Source organism: Mirounga leonina, unplaced genomic scaffold (assembly GCF_011800145.1).
Source record: "Mirounga leonina isolate KUSES-001 unplaced genomic scaffold, KU_Mleo_1.0 Mir_173, whole genome shotgun sequence".
Taxonomy (NCBI): domain Eukaryota; kingdom Metazoa; phylum Chordata; class Mammalia; order Carnivora; family Phocidae; genus Mirounga; species Mirounga leonina.
The window spans coordinates 23,442,333-23,462,522 of record NW_023270447.1 but is presented as its reverse complement, the minus strand read 5'-3'; the positions used below and the strand labels follow the sequence as shown (position 1 = coordinate 23,462,522).

General features: G+C 38.1%; 1 protein-coding gene across 1 annotated transcript in view; it reads right to left on the bottom strand.

Moving 5' to 3' along the window:
* ZNHIT6 (zinc finger HIT-type containing 6) overlaps nucleotides 1-16,970 on the bottom strand; it is a 59,095-nt gene extending 42,125 nt beyond the window's left edge. The window contains exons 1-5 of the mRNA XM_035018128.1: nucleotides 15,986-16,970; nucleotides 14,724-14,789; nucleotides 14,530-14,636; nucleotides 14,359-14,444; nucleotides 5,629-5,732 (exon numbers count right to left, since the gene is read on the bottom strand). Coding sequence (XP_034874019.1) covers nucleotides 5,629-5,732; nucleotides 14,359-14,444; nucleotides 14,530-14,636; nucleotides 14,724-14,789; nucleotides 15,986-16,644 — 1,022 coding nt within the window. The 5' untranslated portion in view covers nucleotides 16,645-16,970. The remainder of the gene's footprint in view (nucleotides 1-5,628; nucleotides 5,733-14,358; nucleotides 14,445-14,529; nucleotides 14,637-14,723; nucleotides 14,790-15,985) is intronic.
* Nucleotides 16,971-20,190: the final 3,220 nt, after the last annotated feature.

Sequence of the window (20,190 nt, the reverse complement as noted above, 5' to 3'; positions counted from 1 at the left end):
ACATTCCTACAAATTCACTAGTCCTCTAAAATTCATCACTATTAAATAGAGAGAGTGAGTGGGGGAGGGCGGGAGGGGAGTGAGAAAGAGAGAATCTTAAGCAGGCTCCAGCCCAGCATGGAGCCTGACGTGGAGCTCGATCTCATGACCTCGAGATCATGACCTGAGCCAAAATCAAGTGAGGCGCTTAACTGAGCAAGCCACCCAGGTGCCCCACTATTGAATACATTTTTGATCTCACAGATTGATTAGTGTTATACTCCACTTTGACTATAAAATGAAAATTACACTTCCTATTCTTACTCATTTTGACTATAAAATGAAAATTACACTTCCTGTTCTTATAAAAAGTCTTATATAAAATCTCACACAATTTTGCGTGAGATTTAAGAGATTCACAGTCATACTGGTGAAAAACTCCTGCCATAAGGATGCCTGGATTTACAATGAACCTTCGCTTCTAAGGTACCCACTGCGCCTGCTATATAACCTACTGATAGTTCTACAGAGAACTCAGGCACAATGGGGCAGTAGTCACACTTCACATGTATTTATGTGTGGTAACACCCACAAAGAATTCTTCACTCTGTTCAAAAATTACCATTGGAATTTACTTCTAAACAAGTTCAATTTGAGTTTTTGACTATATTGTAACTCAAGCTGCTTAAACAAGCAAATGAGCAATTCAATATTGTGGGAGTTACAGCAATCATCTTAGTACCCAGGACCAAAATCTCACGTGAACAGTTACAGTAAAATCCCCAAATATCTGAAACCGAAAGTTTTCTCAGTAACTCCTCTGCCAGCAAAACCTGCCTGAGCCAGTTTACAATCATTATTTACCCATTATAACGTAAACATTTGTAGGTTTCACTGTAGACATAGTATCCTTTGATTATGTAATGCTGCTCCAGACTGCCTAGAGGTGAATATAATATAGTAATTTTACCAAATTCCCAAGGATTTCAGATAAGAGAAAGCAGACCTTGAATTGTCATTGTGTATTATTTACTAAGTGCCAGGTACTACTTTAGGTATAATTCCATTTAATCCTCTCAACACAGTAAATTCAATCTTGCCCAAGATCACCCAGTGTGTACTAAGTGGTAGAGGCAATATTCAAATTCAGGTTTATCTGAGTCAAAGCATTAATCACTTTTGAAAGTTGATAAAAAGTACTGAATATGAACCTCTTAAAATAGAATATTGGGGCATGGGAAGTGAAAATAATCCTTTGAAAAGATTTAGTATCCCCCCCATCCCTCCTTCCAGCAATCATCTTAAATAACACATCATCTAATAACACTAAATCATAAAGTAACACTTAAAATCATTAAAACCTAGTCATTTTCATATGAATGGCTAAGAGAACAAAGGTATCCTAAAGAAGGTAATTCTAAATTTTCTAAATTTTGTTCCATTTTTTTCTCCTACAAGTGAAGTACAGGACCTTATATATTTATCTTGCTACTGATACACCACCTTTGAGCAATAGAAATTTTTTGCAATCCTGATTCTACTATACATTAAGTTCAAGAAGTAGGTCTTCTGTATTAATCTAAATCATTGGTTCTCAAGTAGGGGTAATTTTGTCTCTCCCCTTTGCCCCAACTCTGGGAAACATCTGGTAATCTCTGGAGACATTTCCTGTTGCCACAAGAAAGGTAGGTGGGCAGAGGCGTGTGTGTGTGTGTGTGTGTGTGTGTGTTACCAACACCTAGTGGGTAGAGGCCAGGGATGCTACTAAACATCCTAAAATGCACAAAATAGCCCCCCACAACAAAGAATTCTCCGGCTCACAATGTCAGCAGGGCCAAGATGAGAAATCATGATCTAAATCACTGATGGAAATGCTGAAGAAGAATGAACAAAATACTGGGACACACTAAAGAAATTTCCAAGCTGATTATCAATTAACTAACCAGCAATATTCTCAATATTCAGTATGGCTTTCATTTAACTGGGAACTCACCTTAATGCTTTATTCATCTAACATCTGAATACAGACATTTTAAATTCAGTTAGTAGCAAAACCATTTTCATTTTAAAAATAATAATGGGCAATTTAACAAAACAAATGGAAAATTTAGTTGCACAGATTTTGAATTATTTTTATTATTATTTATAATTTATTATTTTTTTCACTGAACTGACCCCCAAAATGGTCCTATGAATGAAAGATCATCTTACCATAATGGATTGGATTAAGTCAAACTTTACACTCTGAAACATGTATTTAAATATTCCATATCTCAGTAGAATTAAATAAAAGCAAATTTAAAAAGATGTCATTTCAACCTTTCAAATTAGCAACATTTTTTTTTTAAAGAGAAAACTCAGTGGTAGTGAGACGTTTAAATGGGTATTCTCATATACTACAAATGGAAATGAAAACTGGTTTAGTCCCAGTTTATTATTAAAAGTCACACTTCACAGATGAGGAAACTGAGGCAAAAAGAAGTTAGGTGGTTTAGCTTAGTATCACATAGCTGGGAGGAGGCTGATTATAAATTTGAATATAGGCAGCCTGGCTCCAGTTTCTGTTCTTAACTACTCCATCTTACTATCTCTATGTTGTAGAGACTTTTTACAACTATTTAAAATGCATCAAAAATGATTGTAAGACCAAATTAAAGGATAAACAGACTGGTGAAAATATTCCCTATGTATGGAACAGAGTAAGATGAGCTATAAACAGGCACATCTTAAAAAAAAAATTCAACAGCTCACCCTTTCCAATAATTAGATGTAATCTCTGTATTCTCTGATCCAGTAAGTCTACTTTCTAGGGACTGATTGTACAGAAAAAGTCATGTAAACATACAAAACCATTTCTTCAAGAAGAATTATTTAATGTAATGTTTATTATGGCATTATTTCTAATAATTAGAAACTAGAAATAAGCTAAATGTTCATGAATATGGGAATAATTAAATAAGTTAAAATACAGTAGCCATAGCTGGCATATACTACTTAGCAATAAGGCAGATTTGCATTAATAAGAAAAGAGCTCCTAGCTGCAGAAAAAAGTATTCTTTTATTTATAAAAATTTAGTAATGTTTAACTTAAAAAGAGTCATGTAACTTTGTTTACTCTTACGCATTTAATATTATGTTTTATTTTATTAATGGAAAAAAAAGAAGAAAACATGATTGAAGGAAACATGAAGCGTTATCAGCGGTCATCTCTACATAATGGAATTGTAGGTGCTATTTTTCCTTTAAACTTTTTAATGATGAGGCTATATTATTTTTACAGTTGCTACATACACTGATTCCTTCCTACACTCCAGTTAGTGATTAGGTAAATTAATACATTAAAGGTCACAACTCAGGGCGCCTGGGTGGCTCAGTCGGTTAAGCGTCTGCCTTCGGCTCAGGTCATGATCCCCAGGTCCTGGGATTGAGCCCCGCATTGGGCACCCTGCTCAGTGGGGATCTTCTTCTCCCTCTCCCATTGCTCCTCCCCGCACTTGTGTGCTTTCTCTCTCTGTCTCAAATAAAGTCTTTAAAAAAAAAAAAGTCACAACTCTACACAATAACTGCCATCAGCTCCATTTTACAGATGTGAAAACAGCAAAGAAATTGACTCTAAAGCCTATTATGAACTATGCTGCTAATCTCATGTGAAAACACTAAAAATTTTAAGAAAACCAACTCCAAATAACTATAAATTTATGAGCAAAAGGCATAATGTAAAAGGAGTCCAATTTGCTACTTCAGAGATCCGAGGTGTTCCAAAATAACCAACTATAAATTTGAGTTCTAAACCCAAGAAATATACTGAAAGTTAGGGGCGCCTGGGTGGCTCAGTCGTTAAGTGTCTGCCTTCAGCTCAGGTCATGATCCTAGGGCCCTGGGATCGAGCCCCGCATCGGGCTCCCTGCTCGGTGGGGAGCCTGCTTCTCCCTCTCCCACTCCCCCCACTTGTGTTCCCTCTCTCGCTGTCTCTCTCTGTCAAATAAATAAATAAATAAAATCTAAAAAAAAAAAAAGAAATATACTGAATGTTTATTTTTGGAAACAAAACAAAAACTTCCTACATACATTCATGTGTCTAGAGACCCCAAAATTTTACATTTGAGGGTATATGCTTTTTAGTACTAAGAACTAAGCTCTGATGATAATCTGAATGGTTTCCTTCATAACACAGGAATACATTTTATATTTGAGAAGACACAAACCAGTTACCTTAAATTTCAAATAAATTATGTCAATTTCTAAATACGTTGGTTTCAAAATGCACACTGGAATCATCTCATATTTGATAAATGAAAAACATTACTTTATTTCTGAAAACTATCCAGGAAAAAGGAAAACCACTTTTACAAATATTTGCCTTGAAACATATAAAATAAATGGATAACACCATCTTCTAATATAACTTCTTTTGAAAAGGTGGAAAGTTTATTAGAATAATGATTATTCTGATGGTTTTGCCTTTTCAGTTTATGAAGCGATAAAACTGTGAGGAAACCTTAGTTTACCTACTACAACCGCCCCATCATACAGATGAGGTCCAGAGAAAGTAATTTGCTCAAGGCCTTGCAGTTACTAAGAGTCTGAAAAAGGTAAAACTCACTCAGGATTTTTTACTCTAAATCCAGAATCTTGACGTTTGAAAAGTATTACCGGGCGCCTGGGTGGCTCAGTTGGTTAAGCGACTGCCTTCGGCTCAGGTCATGATCCTGGAGTCCCGGGATCGAGTCCCGCATCGGGCTCCCTGCTCGGCAGGGAGTCTGCTTCTCCCTCTCTGGCTCCCCCCTCTTGTGCTATCTCTCTCTCTCAAATAAATAAATAAAAATCTTTAAAAAAAAAAAAAAAAGAAAAGTATTACCTAATAATTTAGTTGGCTACTTACAGTATTTTGGGATCCTGTTCTCCTCTGTACTAATGGGACCTTTTAGACCTAGCACTGACAGAAAGCAGCAGACTAATCTCTATTATATTAACCGTACTCACAGATTTACTAGAGAGTAAATGTTTTCCAAGCCTCTCTCTTTTCCAACATTGGCTTTCAAGTGAATCTTACTGGAACCCCAAAGTGGAAGCGATATAAAAACCAAACTGCTCTAGTCAAAACTGTACAGGGGTCCTGCTTTGATTTATCATTTTGTCCTTGCAACCTCTGAAATACTTCCATGGTACCTTAAGTCTCAGGTATACATATATACACACATACATATATACACACACATACCATAAGCCCAAATTTTTATTAGTCACATGACATAAAATTAGTGTAATTTTTTAAATGCTTTTCTGGTTGTTTTTTTTTAAGATTTTATTTACTTATTTGAGAGACAAAGAGTGAGAGAGAGTGCACGAGAGGGGATAGGGTCAGAGGGAGAAGGAGACCTCCCACTGAGCAGGGAGTCCAATGCGGGACTCGATCCTGGGACTCCAGGATCATGACCTGAGCCCAAGGCAGTCACTTAACCAACTGAGCCACCCAGGCGCCCATAAATGCTTATTTTCAATTTGTGCAATTATCTTGGCATAGACCAATAACAAAAAGCTTACAGACTACACTTTGAGTAACAATGCTCTATAGCAAACCAAACCTTAAAAGATGTTCCTGATCAAATCAGAATACCCAATATACTAAGAATGCAGTTAGAAACTTACCTCTTATCAAAAAATGTTGAATTTTCTTTTCTCTTGGTGAATCCATTGGGTAGAAGCTTTAAGTTAATACCTTGTCTTCTGGCACGATTTTTCATAAAGTACATCTAATAACCAAAAATAAATAGACAAATTAATTTTAAAATGCCTTAAATTTCAGAAGTGAATAAACAATGTTCAAAATATAACAGTTAAGATTTATTGGGTACTTATGCTTCACAAACTGCACTAAACAGCAATATCTCATTTAATCCTCACAATAGTATCAGATAGGCACTATTACTACCCCCAGGCTAGGAACGAAAGTTAATGAGATGCCAACATTATATAGCTATTTCCTGAGAGAGCCTGTGTATACTCAGGTATATCTAATTCTAGAGCCTGTGTTTTTAACCATACATTCTATAAGCCAAAAGAAGGATTTAATGGGATTTTTAAAAATATAGGTCATCTGGCAATTCATAGGGGCTACCTGTACAGTGCCTTTTCTTTTACTGAAGGGTTTATATCATATGTAGCTGTATACATGCCTGCTTTGATTATGAGACAGGTAGTTACATTCGGGGGGAACCATGGCATTGCCTAGTACAAGGCCCAACTTAAAGTAGTCACTGCTGTAAAATACACAAAATGGGATATGTGAATAATCTGGCTCTGAAATGTGTTACTCCGCTGACCATCTGCGTTGGCTGAGCTGAACTAGTCAACTCCAGAGAGTAGTGAAGGAAGTAATATCATTAAGACTTCTTCCTTGATCACTCAAATGGCAAAGTATAATTGCAAGTTTTTGGTTAAGTGAATGGGAATTTAGAATCTGCAATGCAAAGAGTTTGACAATTAAATCATAAGCCAAGGGAAAAGAAGAGTCAGTTATCATTTGTTAAGAAGGGAAATAATTTAAGAAATTACATGCAATTCTATAACTCATGGGACTTTGGTTTCAGTAATGGCAATGATTATAAGGACCAACCCTCCCACTGAAAACACCTAAGCATTACAGATAATAGAGGAAATAAATATATGTAATAAAATATATTTAAAAATCACCTTAAAAGCATTGAAGAGTTGAAAAAAAAAAAAACCCAGGAAAATACAAGCCAATATTTAGTGAGAAGTGAAAACTCAGAGAGGTAAGCAAAGCAATGAAGCCACTTTTGCAATTTCTGGCAAATATAGGCTTTCCCTTTCAACAGCCTTCTCAGTAAGAGGGTCAGAGTTAAGATCCTGTAATCTTCTAGGAACTCCTCCTCAAATGAATCTCAGTAACAGAATATGCCTATTAGGCAATAAGATAAGGATGAACCAGAAATAAACACCATCCCCAGAGCATGCGAGGAAATTTATATTGGAATGACTGGAACAGAGGGGAAAAAGGAAAAACAATTCATCAGACGCTGTGGCCATGGGCCAGTTCTTGCTAAGATTTGAAATGATTTGCCTTGCTTGTGTAGTCAAGGGAATCTTAAACTTTCAACTTGGCTTAAGATAGGTCCAGATTTGCAATATTCCCAGGTACCTGGCAGAATAAAAGAAGGCCTGCGTCCTACTCTTCAAAAAGGTCTCACAAGTAATTTAAGGAAAAAAAGGAGTACTTAATAAAAAATAAAGCATAAATAATGCAAGAAAACAAAGGTCAGTGGGCAAGAACCAAAAGAGAAAAAAGAGGGAGCTGAGAATTCCCCATATATTCATACACTAAAAGGATCATACACAGACTGTAGAACAGCTCTGCAAAATTTAAAAACGTAACAGCTTGAAAATATGTGCAGTGAAGAGAAACTATAAAAACTGACTCAGGAGATTTTTTAAAGAACTAAATAAAACTAGAACATTTCCAGAATACATTACAGAGACAAAAAAGATTTAAAAAATTAGAGACGTTAAAGGGGAGGTAAGATACGGGGAGAAGACTTAACTCACTTTCAATGGTAGTTTTAGAAGAAGAGAAGGAATAAGGCAGAGGTAATCTTTTAATAGAAATGGGCTGAAAATGTCCCAGAACTGATGGACAATATGCCACAGATTCAAGAAATCTAACAATTCTCAAGTTAAGATGAATAAAAAGAAATTTGCATTTTTGTATTATAGCACAAATACAGAATACCAAAGATTAAAAAATGCAGCCAGATTAAAAGATTTTAAAGGCAGTTAAAGACCAAGTGGGATTTATTCCTGGGCTGCAAGGTTGGTTCAACATCCGCAAATCAATCAATGTGATACAATACATTAATAAAAGAAAGAACAAGAACCATATGATCCTCTCAATAGATGCAGAAAAAGCATTTGACAAAGTACAGCATCCTTTCTTGATTAAAACTCTTCAGAGTGTAGGGATAGAGGGTACATACCTCAATATCATAAAAGCCATCTATAAAAAACCCACAGCAAATATCATTCTCAATGGGGAAAAACTGAGAGCTTTCCCCCTAAGGTCAGGAACACGGCAGGGATGTCCACTATCACCACTGCTATTCAACATGGTACTAGAAGTCCTAGCCACAGCCATCAGACAACAAAAAGAAATAAAAGGCATCCAAATTGGCAAAAAAGTAGTCAAACTCTCACTCTTTGCAGATGATATGATACTTTATGTGGAAAACCCAAAAGACTCCACCCCAAAACTGCTAGAACTCATACAGGAATTCAGTAAAGTGGCAGGATATAAAACCAATACACAGAAACCAGTGGCATTTATATACACCAACAAGACACAAGAAAGAGAAATTAAGGAGTCGATCCCATTTACAATTGCACCCAAAACCATAAGATATCTAGGAATAAATCTAACCAAAGAGGCAAAGAATCTGTACTCAGAAAAGTATAGAATACTCATGAAAGAAATTGAGGAAGACACAAAGAAATGGAAAAACGTTCCATGCTCATGGATTGGAAGAACAAATATTGTGAAGATGTCAATGCTACCTAGAGCAATCTACACATTTAATGCAATCCCTATCAAAACACCATCAACTTTTTTTCAAAGAAATGGAACAAATAATTCTAAAGTTTGTATGGAACCAGAAAAGATCCCGAATAGCCAGAGGAATGTTGAAAAAGAAAAGCAAAGCTGGTGGCATCACAATTCCAGACTTCAAGCTCTATTACAAAGCTGTAATCATCAAGACAGTATAGTATGGTACTGGCACAAAAACAGACACATAGATCAATGGAACAGAATAGAGAGCCCAGAAATGGACCCTCAACTCTATGGTCAACTCATCTTTGACAAAGTAGGAAAGAATGTCCAATGGAAAAAAGACAGTCTCTTCAACAAATGGTGTTGGGAAAATTGGACAGCCACATGCAGAAGAATGAAGCTGGACCATTTCCTTACACCACACACAAAAACAGACTCCAAATGGTTGAAAGACCTCAATGTGAGACAGGAGCCCATCAAAATCCTAGAGGAGAACACAGGCAGCAACCTCTTTGACCTCAGCCATGGCAACTTCTTCCTAGAAACATTGCCAAAGGCAAGGGACAAGGGCAAAAATGAACTATTGGGACTTCATCAAGATAAAAAGCTTTTGCACAGCAAAGGAAACAGTCAACAAAACCAGAAGACAACCGACAGAATGGGAGAAGATATTTGCAAATGACATATCAGATAAAGGGCTAGTATCCAAAATCTATAAAGAACTCATCAAACTCAACACCCAAAGAACAAAGAATCCAATCAAGAAATGGGCAGAAGACATGAACAGACATTTTTCCAAAGAAGACATCCAAATGGCCAACAGACACATGAAAAAGTGCTCAACATCGCTCAGCATCAGGGAAATCCAAATCAAAACCACAATGAGATACCACCTCACACCAGTCAGAATGGCTAAAATTAACAAGTCAGGAAACGACATGTTGGCAAGGATGTGGAGAAAGGGGAACCCTCCTACACTGTTGGTGGGAATGCAAGCTGGTGCAGCCACTCTGGAAAACAGTATGGAGCTTCCTCAAAAAGTTGAAAATAGAGCTACCCTACAACCCAGCAATTGCACTACTGGGTATTTACCCCAAAGATACAAATGTAGTGATCCAAAGGGGTACATGCATCCCAATGTTTATAGCAGCAATGTCCACAATAGCCAAACTATGGAAAGAGCCAAGATGTCCATCAACAGATGAATGGATAAAGAAGATGTGGTACACACACACACACACACACACACAGAATATTATGCAGCCATCAAAAAACCCTGAAATCTTGCCATTTACGACGTGGATAGAACTAGTGGGTATTATGCTCAGCAAAATAAGTCAATCAGAGAAAGACATGTATCATATGATCTCACTGATATGAGGAATTCTTAATCTCAGGAAACAAACTGAGGGTTGCTGGGGTGGTGGGGGGTGGGACGGATGGGGTGGCTGGGTGATAGACATTGGGGAGGGTATGTGCTATGGTGAGCGCTGTGAATTGTGTAAGACTGATGAATCACAGACCTGTACCTCTAAAACAAATAATACATTATACGTTAAAAAAAAAAGAAGACAGTACGAAGGTTAAAAATGAAGGGGGGGAAATCGGAGGGGGAGACGAACCACGAGAGACTATGGACTCTGAGAAACAAACTGAGGGTTCTAGAGGGGAGGGGGTGGGGAGATGGGCTAGCGTGGTGATGGGTATTAAAGAGGGCACGTATTGAATGGAGCACTGGGTATTATACGCAAACAATGAATCATGGAACACTACATCAAAAACTAATGATGTAATGTATGGTGATTAACATAACATAATAAAACAAAATTAAAAAAAACTAAATCTGAAAAAAAATTTTTTTTACCTAAATATATTCAAATATATACTGACTGAAAATTTAAAAATGATCCTGATTGAATTAAAAAAAAACAACCCATTTTATTATCAAAAAAAAAAAAAAAAGGGCAGTTAAAATTCCAGGTGACTGCAACAATAACAATGGAAGCCGTAAGACACTGGAACACTAATTCTAAACCAGAATTCCATACAGAAAAATAATTTCAAAGTGAAGAATGGCAAATAAATAGAAATTCAAAAAAACCCAACCAAATAAAAAATCCCAAAAATCCAACAGAGGAACCCAAGACATGGCAAAGAGCAAACCCTCTCTAAAGGAAATTCTGAAGGATATACTTGAAGCAGGAAAAAAGTGATCTCTCAGATGTAAGATTTAAGATGATGACAGAAGGAATAAAGAGCAAAGAAAGTGGGCTATACAAAGATAAACTCAAGGGGCGCCTGGGTGGCTCAGTGGGTTGTCTGACTTGGGCTCAGGTCATGATCCAGCCTGGGTATCCAGCTCCACACTCAATGGGGACTCTGCTTCTCCCTCTTCCTCTGTTCCTTCCCCTGGTTGTGCGCACTCTCTCTCAAATAACGTTAAATGGAATTTAAGGTAACTGCTGGTAAACTGTTATCTGCCTGCTACTTATCTTTATAAATAAATTCTGTTGGAATGTAGCCCTACCCATTCGTTTATATATTGTTTATGACCATATGGCCTGGAAAAAATATTGACTATTTGACCCTTTACAGAAAAAGTTTGCCAACTCCTGTTCTAAGGTCTTTTGCATTGTTTAGGCACAGGGTTCAGGTACTACTTAACTTTAGATACTGGCAAATTAAGCATGCATGTTGTAATGTCTAGCTTAACCAATGAAAGGATAGAAAAAGGGTGTGTAACTTCTAAACTGATAAAGAGAAAAAAATCAAATAACTAAAAAAAAAAGTCCAAAAGAAGAAGAAGAAAAAAAACTGGTACAAATAGCAAAAATAATGTGACACATTTAAAGTCAAATATATAGGTAATTTTATTAAAATGTATATAAACTTAATGATTTAGTTAAAAGTCACAGACTATCACATGGAAGAACTGGAAATATCCAGAACATAAGGACAGAGAAAGGCCTTAAGTAAGGAAAAAACAGACCATGCAAATACCAAGCAAAGAACTGATACAAGTAATACTTTGTAAGTATTAGTCAAAGCACACAAAAAGCTAGGGACAAAGAGGGTCACCTCATAATGCCAAAGGATAAATACACCAAGAAGTATTTCCTGAGGCATGCATTTAATAATTTAGCCTTAAAACATATAAAGCAAAACAAACTGAACCACAAGGGGAAACAAATCAAACAGGCCTGTTTATCTACTGGGAAATGTTAACATACTTCTTTTTGAAAGTTATAGAAGAAACACATACACAAAAAAGTCAGTAATTATAAACAATTTGAACATAATTAATAAACCTGACCTATAAAGGGTATATAGAGTACTATATTCAGCAACTGCAGAATATTCTTTTTTTCAAGCAAACAGAGAACATCACAAAATTTGACCATATACTAGGCCACAAACACAAGTACTGATGTATTTTAAAGGAATGTTCTCTGACTGCAGTGCAATTAAGCTAAACATAAAAAAGAAAGATATAATAAAAGTCACATTAAGAAAATAGAAAAAACACATAACAGCAACTGATCTAAGAAAAAAAGACATAAGTAACCAATATCACAAATGAAATTACTACAATTCCTATAGAATGAACTTTTCAATAAATGGTGCTAAGAAAGTGGATTATCCATATGGAAAATTAAATGGGATCTCCACTTCACATGATATACAAAAATTAATCCCAGGTAGTCTACAGATATAAATGTGAGATGCAACGTTATAAATAAAGCTTTTAGAAAACAACTATGGGGGAACAGCTTCATAACTTCAAAGTAAGAAAGAGTTTCTTTATAAACATATAAAACTACTAATCATAAAGGAAACATGATAAATTTGACTACATTAAGGTTAAGAAGATCTGTTCATCAAAGATACTATAGAGAATGAAAAACAAGCCACAGAATGGAAAAAGGTATTTATAATAGCCAACTGCCAACAGACATCCAAGAAATATAAGGAATTCCTACAAACCAGTAAGAAAAAGAAAGTTGACCAATAAAAAGATGAACAAGAGACTTGACCAGGCATTCTACAAAATGAAATCCAAATGGCCAATAAAATATTTGAAAGAATGCTCAATCTCATTAGAAATCAGAGAACTGCAAATTAAAAACCCTGATAAAATTACAAAGCCATCAAACTGCAAAAATTTAAAAACTCTGATCAAATCAAATATTGGAGAGGATGTCACAACAGGTACACACAATACTGGGAGTCTAACCTGGTATAACCACTTCAGAAAACGTTTTGGTTACATCTAGTAAATTGGAGATGTGCGTACCCCACAACAGAGTAATTCCATTCCCAGGTATAAACCCTAGAAAAAACAGGTACGTACACAAACCACAATTCATAAACAAAAGTGCTCATTGCAATACTGTTCCGGTTTTTTGTTGTTGTTGTTATTACAGAAAACCTGGAGTCCATGTTATACTAGAAAACTCAGAGTCCATGAACAGAATGGATAAATAAATGATGATATGGTCCTAAACTAGAAAACTATTCAGAAGAAAGAATGGATCAGGGAATGGCACAAGAGAGTGGCAGGGAATTTTTGAGAAGTTGGTAATGTTCTAATTCTGGACCTGGGTGGTAGTTACATGGATGTTCACTTTTTAATTATTCATTAAACAGTATATTTGTATTTTATGCTTTTTTAATATGCATGCAATTCTTTATGATAAAAACAAAAAATTTAAAAAGTAATTTATCTTTTAAGCAGAATTTTAGAAGAACATGCTGATGCATGATAATTTTTCTTTCAGAAATATGAAATGTCAAGTCTGTACCAGTAATAACAATAAAATAAGGTGTTTTAAAATTGCTAAAATGCTTCAACTCCAAAGCTAAAATGGTCTTTGAAAAAGGAACATAATTCTATGACATGATTTAATAACACTATTAAAGAATTTCTAGAATAGCAGTTGCAAATATTTCAAATACATAAGCTTTAATTTGCATACTTAGCTTAAGGAATGCAAAAGGGATGAAAGAGTATGAAAATCAGGTGTAGTAGAAGAGAAAGCCCTCTTAGTTCTTCCTTCAAAATTAGAATCTAAACACTTCCCAATAATTTAACAGCATTATCCAAGCCACCATCATTTTTCACCTCAACAGCAACAGCTTTGTAACTAGACTCCCTGCTTTCAATCTTCCATTCTTGCCTACTAACGCTCATTTTTCAGACAGCAGCAAGAGTGATCTTTCAAAAAGCTAACATGCTCAAAACCCTCCCATGGCTTCTATTTTCACTTAGAATATATTAGGACCCTCACCAGTTTCTCTAAGCTCATGGTCAACATTCTCCTTACTCACGTATGCTTCAGTCACCCCGTCCCCATTTTAATCCTCAAATACACCAACCTCATTCCTAATTCCGTCTTACACTTTTGTCACTACCTGGAAGAGTCTTCCTCCAAAGATTCACGTGGCTGCCTCTTTCTCATCATTCAGATCACTGCTTAAATGTCATCTCTCAGAGAAGCTTCTCCTGACTACCATACTGAAAATACTCACGACCTCCTCCCAACAAACACCATTTTCATTTCCTTTTATCTCCTGTGCTTTATTTTCTACATGCACTTAACTCTATCTGAAATTATATCTGTTCCTCTACTCATCTGTCTCTCCCCACAAAATACAAGCTACATGAGGGGAAGAACTTTGTTTTGGTCACTGATGTATCCCTGGTAATTGGAATAGGTCTGGATCACAACAGCCACTTACTACATTTATTAGGTGAAAAAAACGAATCTAACTGATTAAAAGAATTCTAACTGGAAGAGATGGAAAGAAGTACTTACATGTTTATTGCTTATTGGTCTTTTTAAGAAAGCATCTCTAGAAATGTGGTCTGCTGTTCTTGCCACATCTTCCAAAAACCGATAATCTAAAAATTTCAAAATAGAAAAATAAACAAATGACATATGCCAATGGCCAGGAAGCATCAATCTGCTATGCATAAGATGACTCACCACTCAGGAGATTCATTTCAGTAAACTGTTGTATGGAAACATATGCAGTCTTATCTCGAACTCCATTACAGGTCAGTTCTGCTTTGTGTTTCTTTACACAGGGCAAACTGAAGAGACAAATGAGGTGGTACTTTTATATTATGAGGTAAGAAAGGTACAGACAGAGGTAGTAAGGTAGGAAATTACATACATACCTGCAGGAATATCGCATACAACGTGGACATTTGTACTTTGCTTCTTCTGTACCACAAGTTTCACACCTACAAAAGCCCACAAGAAACTTAGTAAGTTATCAAATATTAATTCTACTTATTGACTTAAAAATTTTTAATGCTGAGTCAATTACTCATCACAATTTATAGACATGTAGTCAGTAAATAAAGTATATGGAAGTTACTCTGATAAAATACTTGATAGTTGTCAAACATCCTTAGAACATTCTCCTCCAGGAAACTGTCTTCATCTCCAAATGACAACTACATTTACAACATTGTTAGTACTACATAATCTAAGAAAACATATATTAAATTAAAAAAGAAATCTCACTTTGACTTCTTTTTCTACTGCAATCAGAGAATGAGATTATTCATTAATATTTTAACTTGTAATTCCTGGCAGTCTGCTAAAGATTGTGTGTGTGTGTGTGTGTGTGTGTGTGTGGGCGCGCGCGTGCATATAACCAGAAGTCCAATCCATGAATTTACATACCTTAAAGCAAACATACCACAAAAAGAATATGAGACCAAGTCAAATTTACAGAGTATCAGCTGTATCTTTTCTCCTCATCTCCACACCCAACTTAAAATTAGCATTAAAATAATCTAGAAATGCTATTACCCATCATCTATCTCCAATTACTCTTGTAGGATCTTGGGATACTGACAACCAAACTACAGTCATTTCTATTTGGCCCACTGTGTTCTAGACAGTAATAGTCCCAAGAATCTGATCACTCTTATTTCCCATGCTGTCACATGATCATACACTATAAGGAAATTAAATATAAAGCAATAAATATGCATACTATCCATAGAGAAAGTAAACAGCTGGGTGAGTTCAAGTGCATTTTTGTCTAATTTTAACTTAATCCATGTTGTCATTGTTAGATTTATTAGACTTTTCCTTATGTCTATCCTCTTTTAAAGAATACTGAGTCAAGAGCATATTAAGTCCAATCAGAATCTGGTCCAAGGGTTTTCTGGTCCCCAGAATTTTCACTTCCTTACTTGGCCACTGTCCACTGGCCACTAAAAGCCTGACATATTTTCACTGAATTTGTTGTCCTTTGACAAAACCCTGCCTTCCCAATTACCCCCTCCCTCCACCACCAACACGCACGCTCCAGGGACCCAAGTTTGCCATTTATTTTTCATTATTCCACACTGCTAGATTTCCTTCAATCCAGACAACAGAGGACTCCACAGCTTTATTTCCCCAATGAATTTCTCCGTCCTACCTTGACATGGCCAGTTTCCGTTTGAAACCCACAGGGGGATTTATCTGAGGCTCTTCTTTCACCTTTGTATCATCCATCACTTCTTCCTTTGGGAAATACTTCTCTTCTTTTACACAAACTTCATCCATCATTTCCTCCGTTTTTATGTTTTGAGCAACAAACACCTCCTCTTTTATCTCCAAGTTATCTTTCTTCTCTTCCTTCACATCTAGCCAGTCCATCACCTCTTCCTTCACCTTCACTTTCTCTTCTTTTACCTCTGCTCCATCCACTTTCTCTTCTTTTACCACAAAACTACTACCCATCTCCTGCTTCACCTCCAAACTGCCTGGTTTCTCCTCTTTCACCTCAGGCCCATCCTCCACCTCCTGCTTTACCCACCGGCCATCCAGCATCCCGTCTTCCATTTCCGACCAGTCCATAACTTCTTGTTTCACAACCGTTAGGTCCACTCGCATCTCCTCTGCCGTTTGTCCACTTCCTTCTCTATCCTCTGTCTTCATTCCTGCCTGTTCGTTCCCCGCGTCTACACTGCCAGCGTCCGTCCCTGCTGTGCCCCCGACTCTCTCCCTACCGGACTCGAGCCTTAGCCGCGCCCCCTCAGCACCACTCTGCAGACCTCCTCCCAAAGTCCCTTCATTTTCAACAGGCGTATCCATCAGCTCACGACCTCTGGCCTTCGCTGCCACTCTGTCCTTCAGTGTGGCTTGTCCACGCCAAAAAGAACGAATTCTGGGGCGGAACACCGACAGTCGCCCACGTGCGGGACCGAAAGCCCCATGCAGCAAACGCCGGCCTGCAGCTTTCGTCCAAATCGTCGTAAAGCAACACTTCCGCGCCTCGCCACTTCACGACTCGTAGAGCCCTTTACGGCTCTGCGGCAGTCCGGCCCAGAGACACTGCGAGAATCGGCGTGAGGCCACGCCCTTGTGAGCTCACTTTTGGGGCGGGGCTTCGTCAAACCCTGCCCCCGGGGAGGCAGCCTCCGGCCGCTCTTCCCGCCCCCGATCCGTGCTTGGCCACACTCCTCCGTGAAGAGTGGGGGTGCGGGGCGGAGCAGGGAGAGGCAAATCCCTGACAGTTTTGGAACGGTTAAGACCTACCCTGGTGGGCGCCTGGGTGGCTCAGTTGGTTAAGCGAATGCCTTGGGCTCAGGTCATGATCCTGGAGTCTGGGGATCGAGTCCCGCATCGGGCCCCCTGCTCGGCAGGGAGTCTGCTTTTCCCTCTGACCCTCCTCCCTCTCATGCTCTCTGTCTCTCATTCTCTCTCTCTCAAATAAATAAATAAAATCTTAAAAAAAAAAAAAAGACATTTATTCTTGGGGCGCCTGGGTGGCTCAGTTGGTTAAGCGACTGCCTTCGGCTCAGGTCATGATCCCAGGGTCCTGGGATCGAGCCCCGCATCGGGCTCCCTGCTCGGCAGGGAGTCTGCTTCTCCCTCTGACCCTCCCCCCTCTCATGTGCTTGCTCTCTCTCATTCTCTCTCTCTCAAATAAATAAATAAAATCTTAAAAAAAAAAAAAAAAGACCCACCCTGGTCTGTATGATCTTGTATGAAAATGGAAGAAACACTTGATGCCACGCCCCCCGGCAAGCTTCATTCTTCACCTATGCACTAGAGACGATGGTGTTGTTATGTGAAGATTAAATGCAATCATGCATGGAAATAAGCCAGTAGTTACTGAAATAAACTGAATAGATGGTGGCTATTGTCACAGGGAATCCTGAGAGGTTTCAGATAGGAAAGAAGGAATTAATTTTTATTCTTTAAGTTCCGTCAGTAACAGCCCACAACAGCCAGTTTCCCATTCCCAGCATCCTACAGGATTCTCTCTTTAAAACAAACTGAGGGTTGCTGGAGTGGTGGGGGTGGGAGGGATGGGGTGGCTGGGTGATAGACATTGGGGAGGGTATGTGCTATGGTGAGCGCTGTGAATTGTGTAAGACTGTTGAATCCCAGGTCTGTACCTCTGAAACAAATAATACAGTATATGTTAAAAAAAGAAAAAGATAGTAGGAAGGGAAAAATGAAGGGGGGGGATTGCAGGGGGAGACAAACCATGAGAGACTATGGGCTCTGAGAAACAAAAAGGGTTCTAGAGGGGAGGGGGTGGGGGGAAGGGTTAGCCTGGTGATGGGTATTAAAGAGGGCACGTATTGAATGGAGCACTGGGTGTTATAGGCAAACAATGACTCATGGAACACATCAAAGAAAAATAAATAAATAGGGAAAAAAAAAAAAGAATGTGTGTGTGTGTGTGTGTGTGTATCCCTAAAGACTGGGCCAAAATTTCAATCCCCAGGAATAGAAGATCTAAAAAATAATACAAAAATGCAAAAAACAAAAACCACACTTCTATCTATCTCAATTACTTTTTTTTTTTTTTTTAAAGATTTTATTTATTTATTTGACAGAGAGAGACAGCAAGAGAGGGAACACAAGCAGGGGGAGTGGGAGAGGGAGAAGCAGGCTTCCTGCCGAGCAGGGAGCCCGATGCGGGGCTCGATCCCAGGACCCCGGGATCATGACCTGAGCTGAAGGCAGACGTTTAACGACTGAGCCACCCAGGCGCCCCTCTCAATTACTTTTTAAAATTATTATTATTACATACGGGGCATTAGGCACTTTCACCTAATCTTCACATCATGTCTGCGAGGTGAGGTATTTTTCTCACTGCGTAAGGAAACTTCATAGGAGATATATTTTTCTTGCTGCATAAAGGAGGCTTCAAAGAAATGGCTTCTCAGCTGTAGGTTGCTTTGTATTATCTCCTCAATGCAGGGCATTTAACTATTATCACTCATTTGCAAGTTGGTCAAAGAATGGGAATTTTGAATGGGTGAGCAGAGTGAGGGAGGGAGAAAATATCGAAACCTAGTTGGGGCACCAGGGATTAAGTAGTGCTGGAAGGAGCACAGAAGTAAATCGGGAGAGTTTAGTACAATCTTCTTATGGGTTGTGAGAAAGAAGCTGCCAGAGGAATCATATGGATAGTCTCTTTTGGAGATACTTAGAGGTGCTAGCTGCCCGTGGAGTCAAAGAAAGCCTGATTGGATTTTCAGGCCAGATCACATATTTACACAGGGGAAAGGGGCTAAATGGTAGAAAGAATCCATGTGGTTTTTGCTAAAGACAAGATTTGCGAGATGGGAGCAACAAGAGGGAGTGTTGATCCTCAAGAGAATAAAACCATCCAGATTTCCATTTAAGAAAGGGAAAAGTTCTGGAACTACAGATCAGACACCAGAAGCATAAAGACTGTAAGATTTTAAAACTTTTGTCATTTCCCTACATTTGTTCTTGTAATCTGTTTTTTTAACAGTCACTGGAGGAAAAATCGTTAAACCAGTAAGGCTCCTTGATGGCTTTACAGCTAATCATTTACCTAAGTTAAACAATCCACACTGTGGGACAGTAGTTTTAATGGAGATACTGGAAGTTGTGGTGGTATTGTTGAATGGTAGTTTTGAAGGAAAAGGGAGGCTTGAGTAGTCCTGAAGGAGGGAACTTTGGGTTGTTGGAGTATAGAGCACAGCATTGTATGCAAGGATGGAGATAGGACAAGGACAAAGAAAGGGAGGCAGAAGTTATGTGGAGCTGTAGCTGAATTCCTATCCAGTTCCTCAAACTCCTTTCTCCCCCTTTTCCACCTCGGTGGAGTAGAGGGACAAGCTCAGCTCCTTCACGATAGGATTGTGTCTATCATTTCTGTCTGCTGTCTCTGCACCAGGCATCACCTTGCAACTTTCCTAACCACTTTGAGAAGTGACCCTTTGTCAAAGTCATAGTTGAGTTCATTTTAACAGCCAGAAACTTAGAAGTGCTTTCTAGGAAAGCATCTTAGCTGTGACTGAAAAGCCATGAAAAAGTGTATCTTAGGGATGGTTAAATCATTTCAGCAGCTCAGCAGGCTCTGTGTGTAGTCAACTGTCTGCTTGACTATAGAATGAAGATTAGAAGGGCCTTTCCTGACCTGTCAGTAGATAGTTAAGAAAACAAAGACCCAGAGAAATAAAATGATTTGTTCAAGATTAAATGGCTATTTAGTGGCAGCACTGACACAGAAAATTAACATTCTGGTCAAAGCCCTTTGTTTGCACTTGAGCTAGCTTAAGATAAAGGCCAAGAGTTGGAATTTCAACTGTGTCCACATAAGAGCCAGGAACCAGAAAGCCTGGAAGTCTGAGTTTTATTGTGTATGGT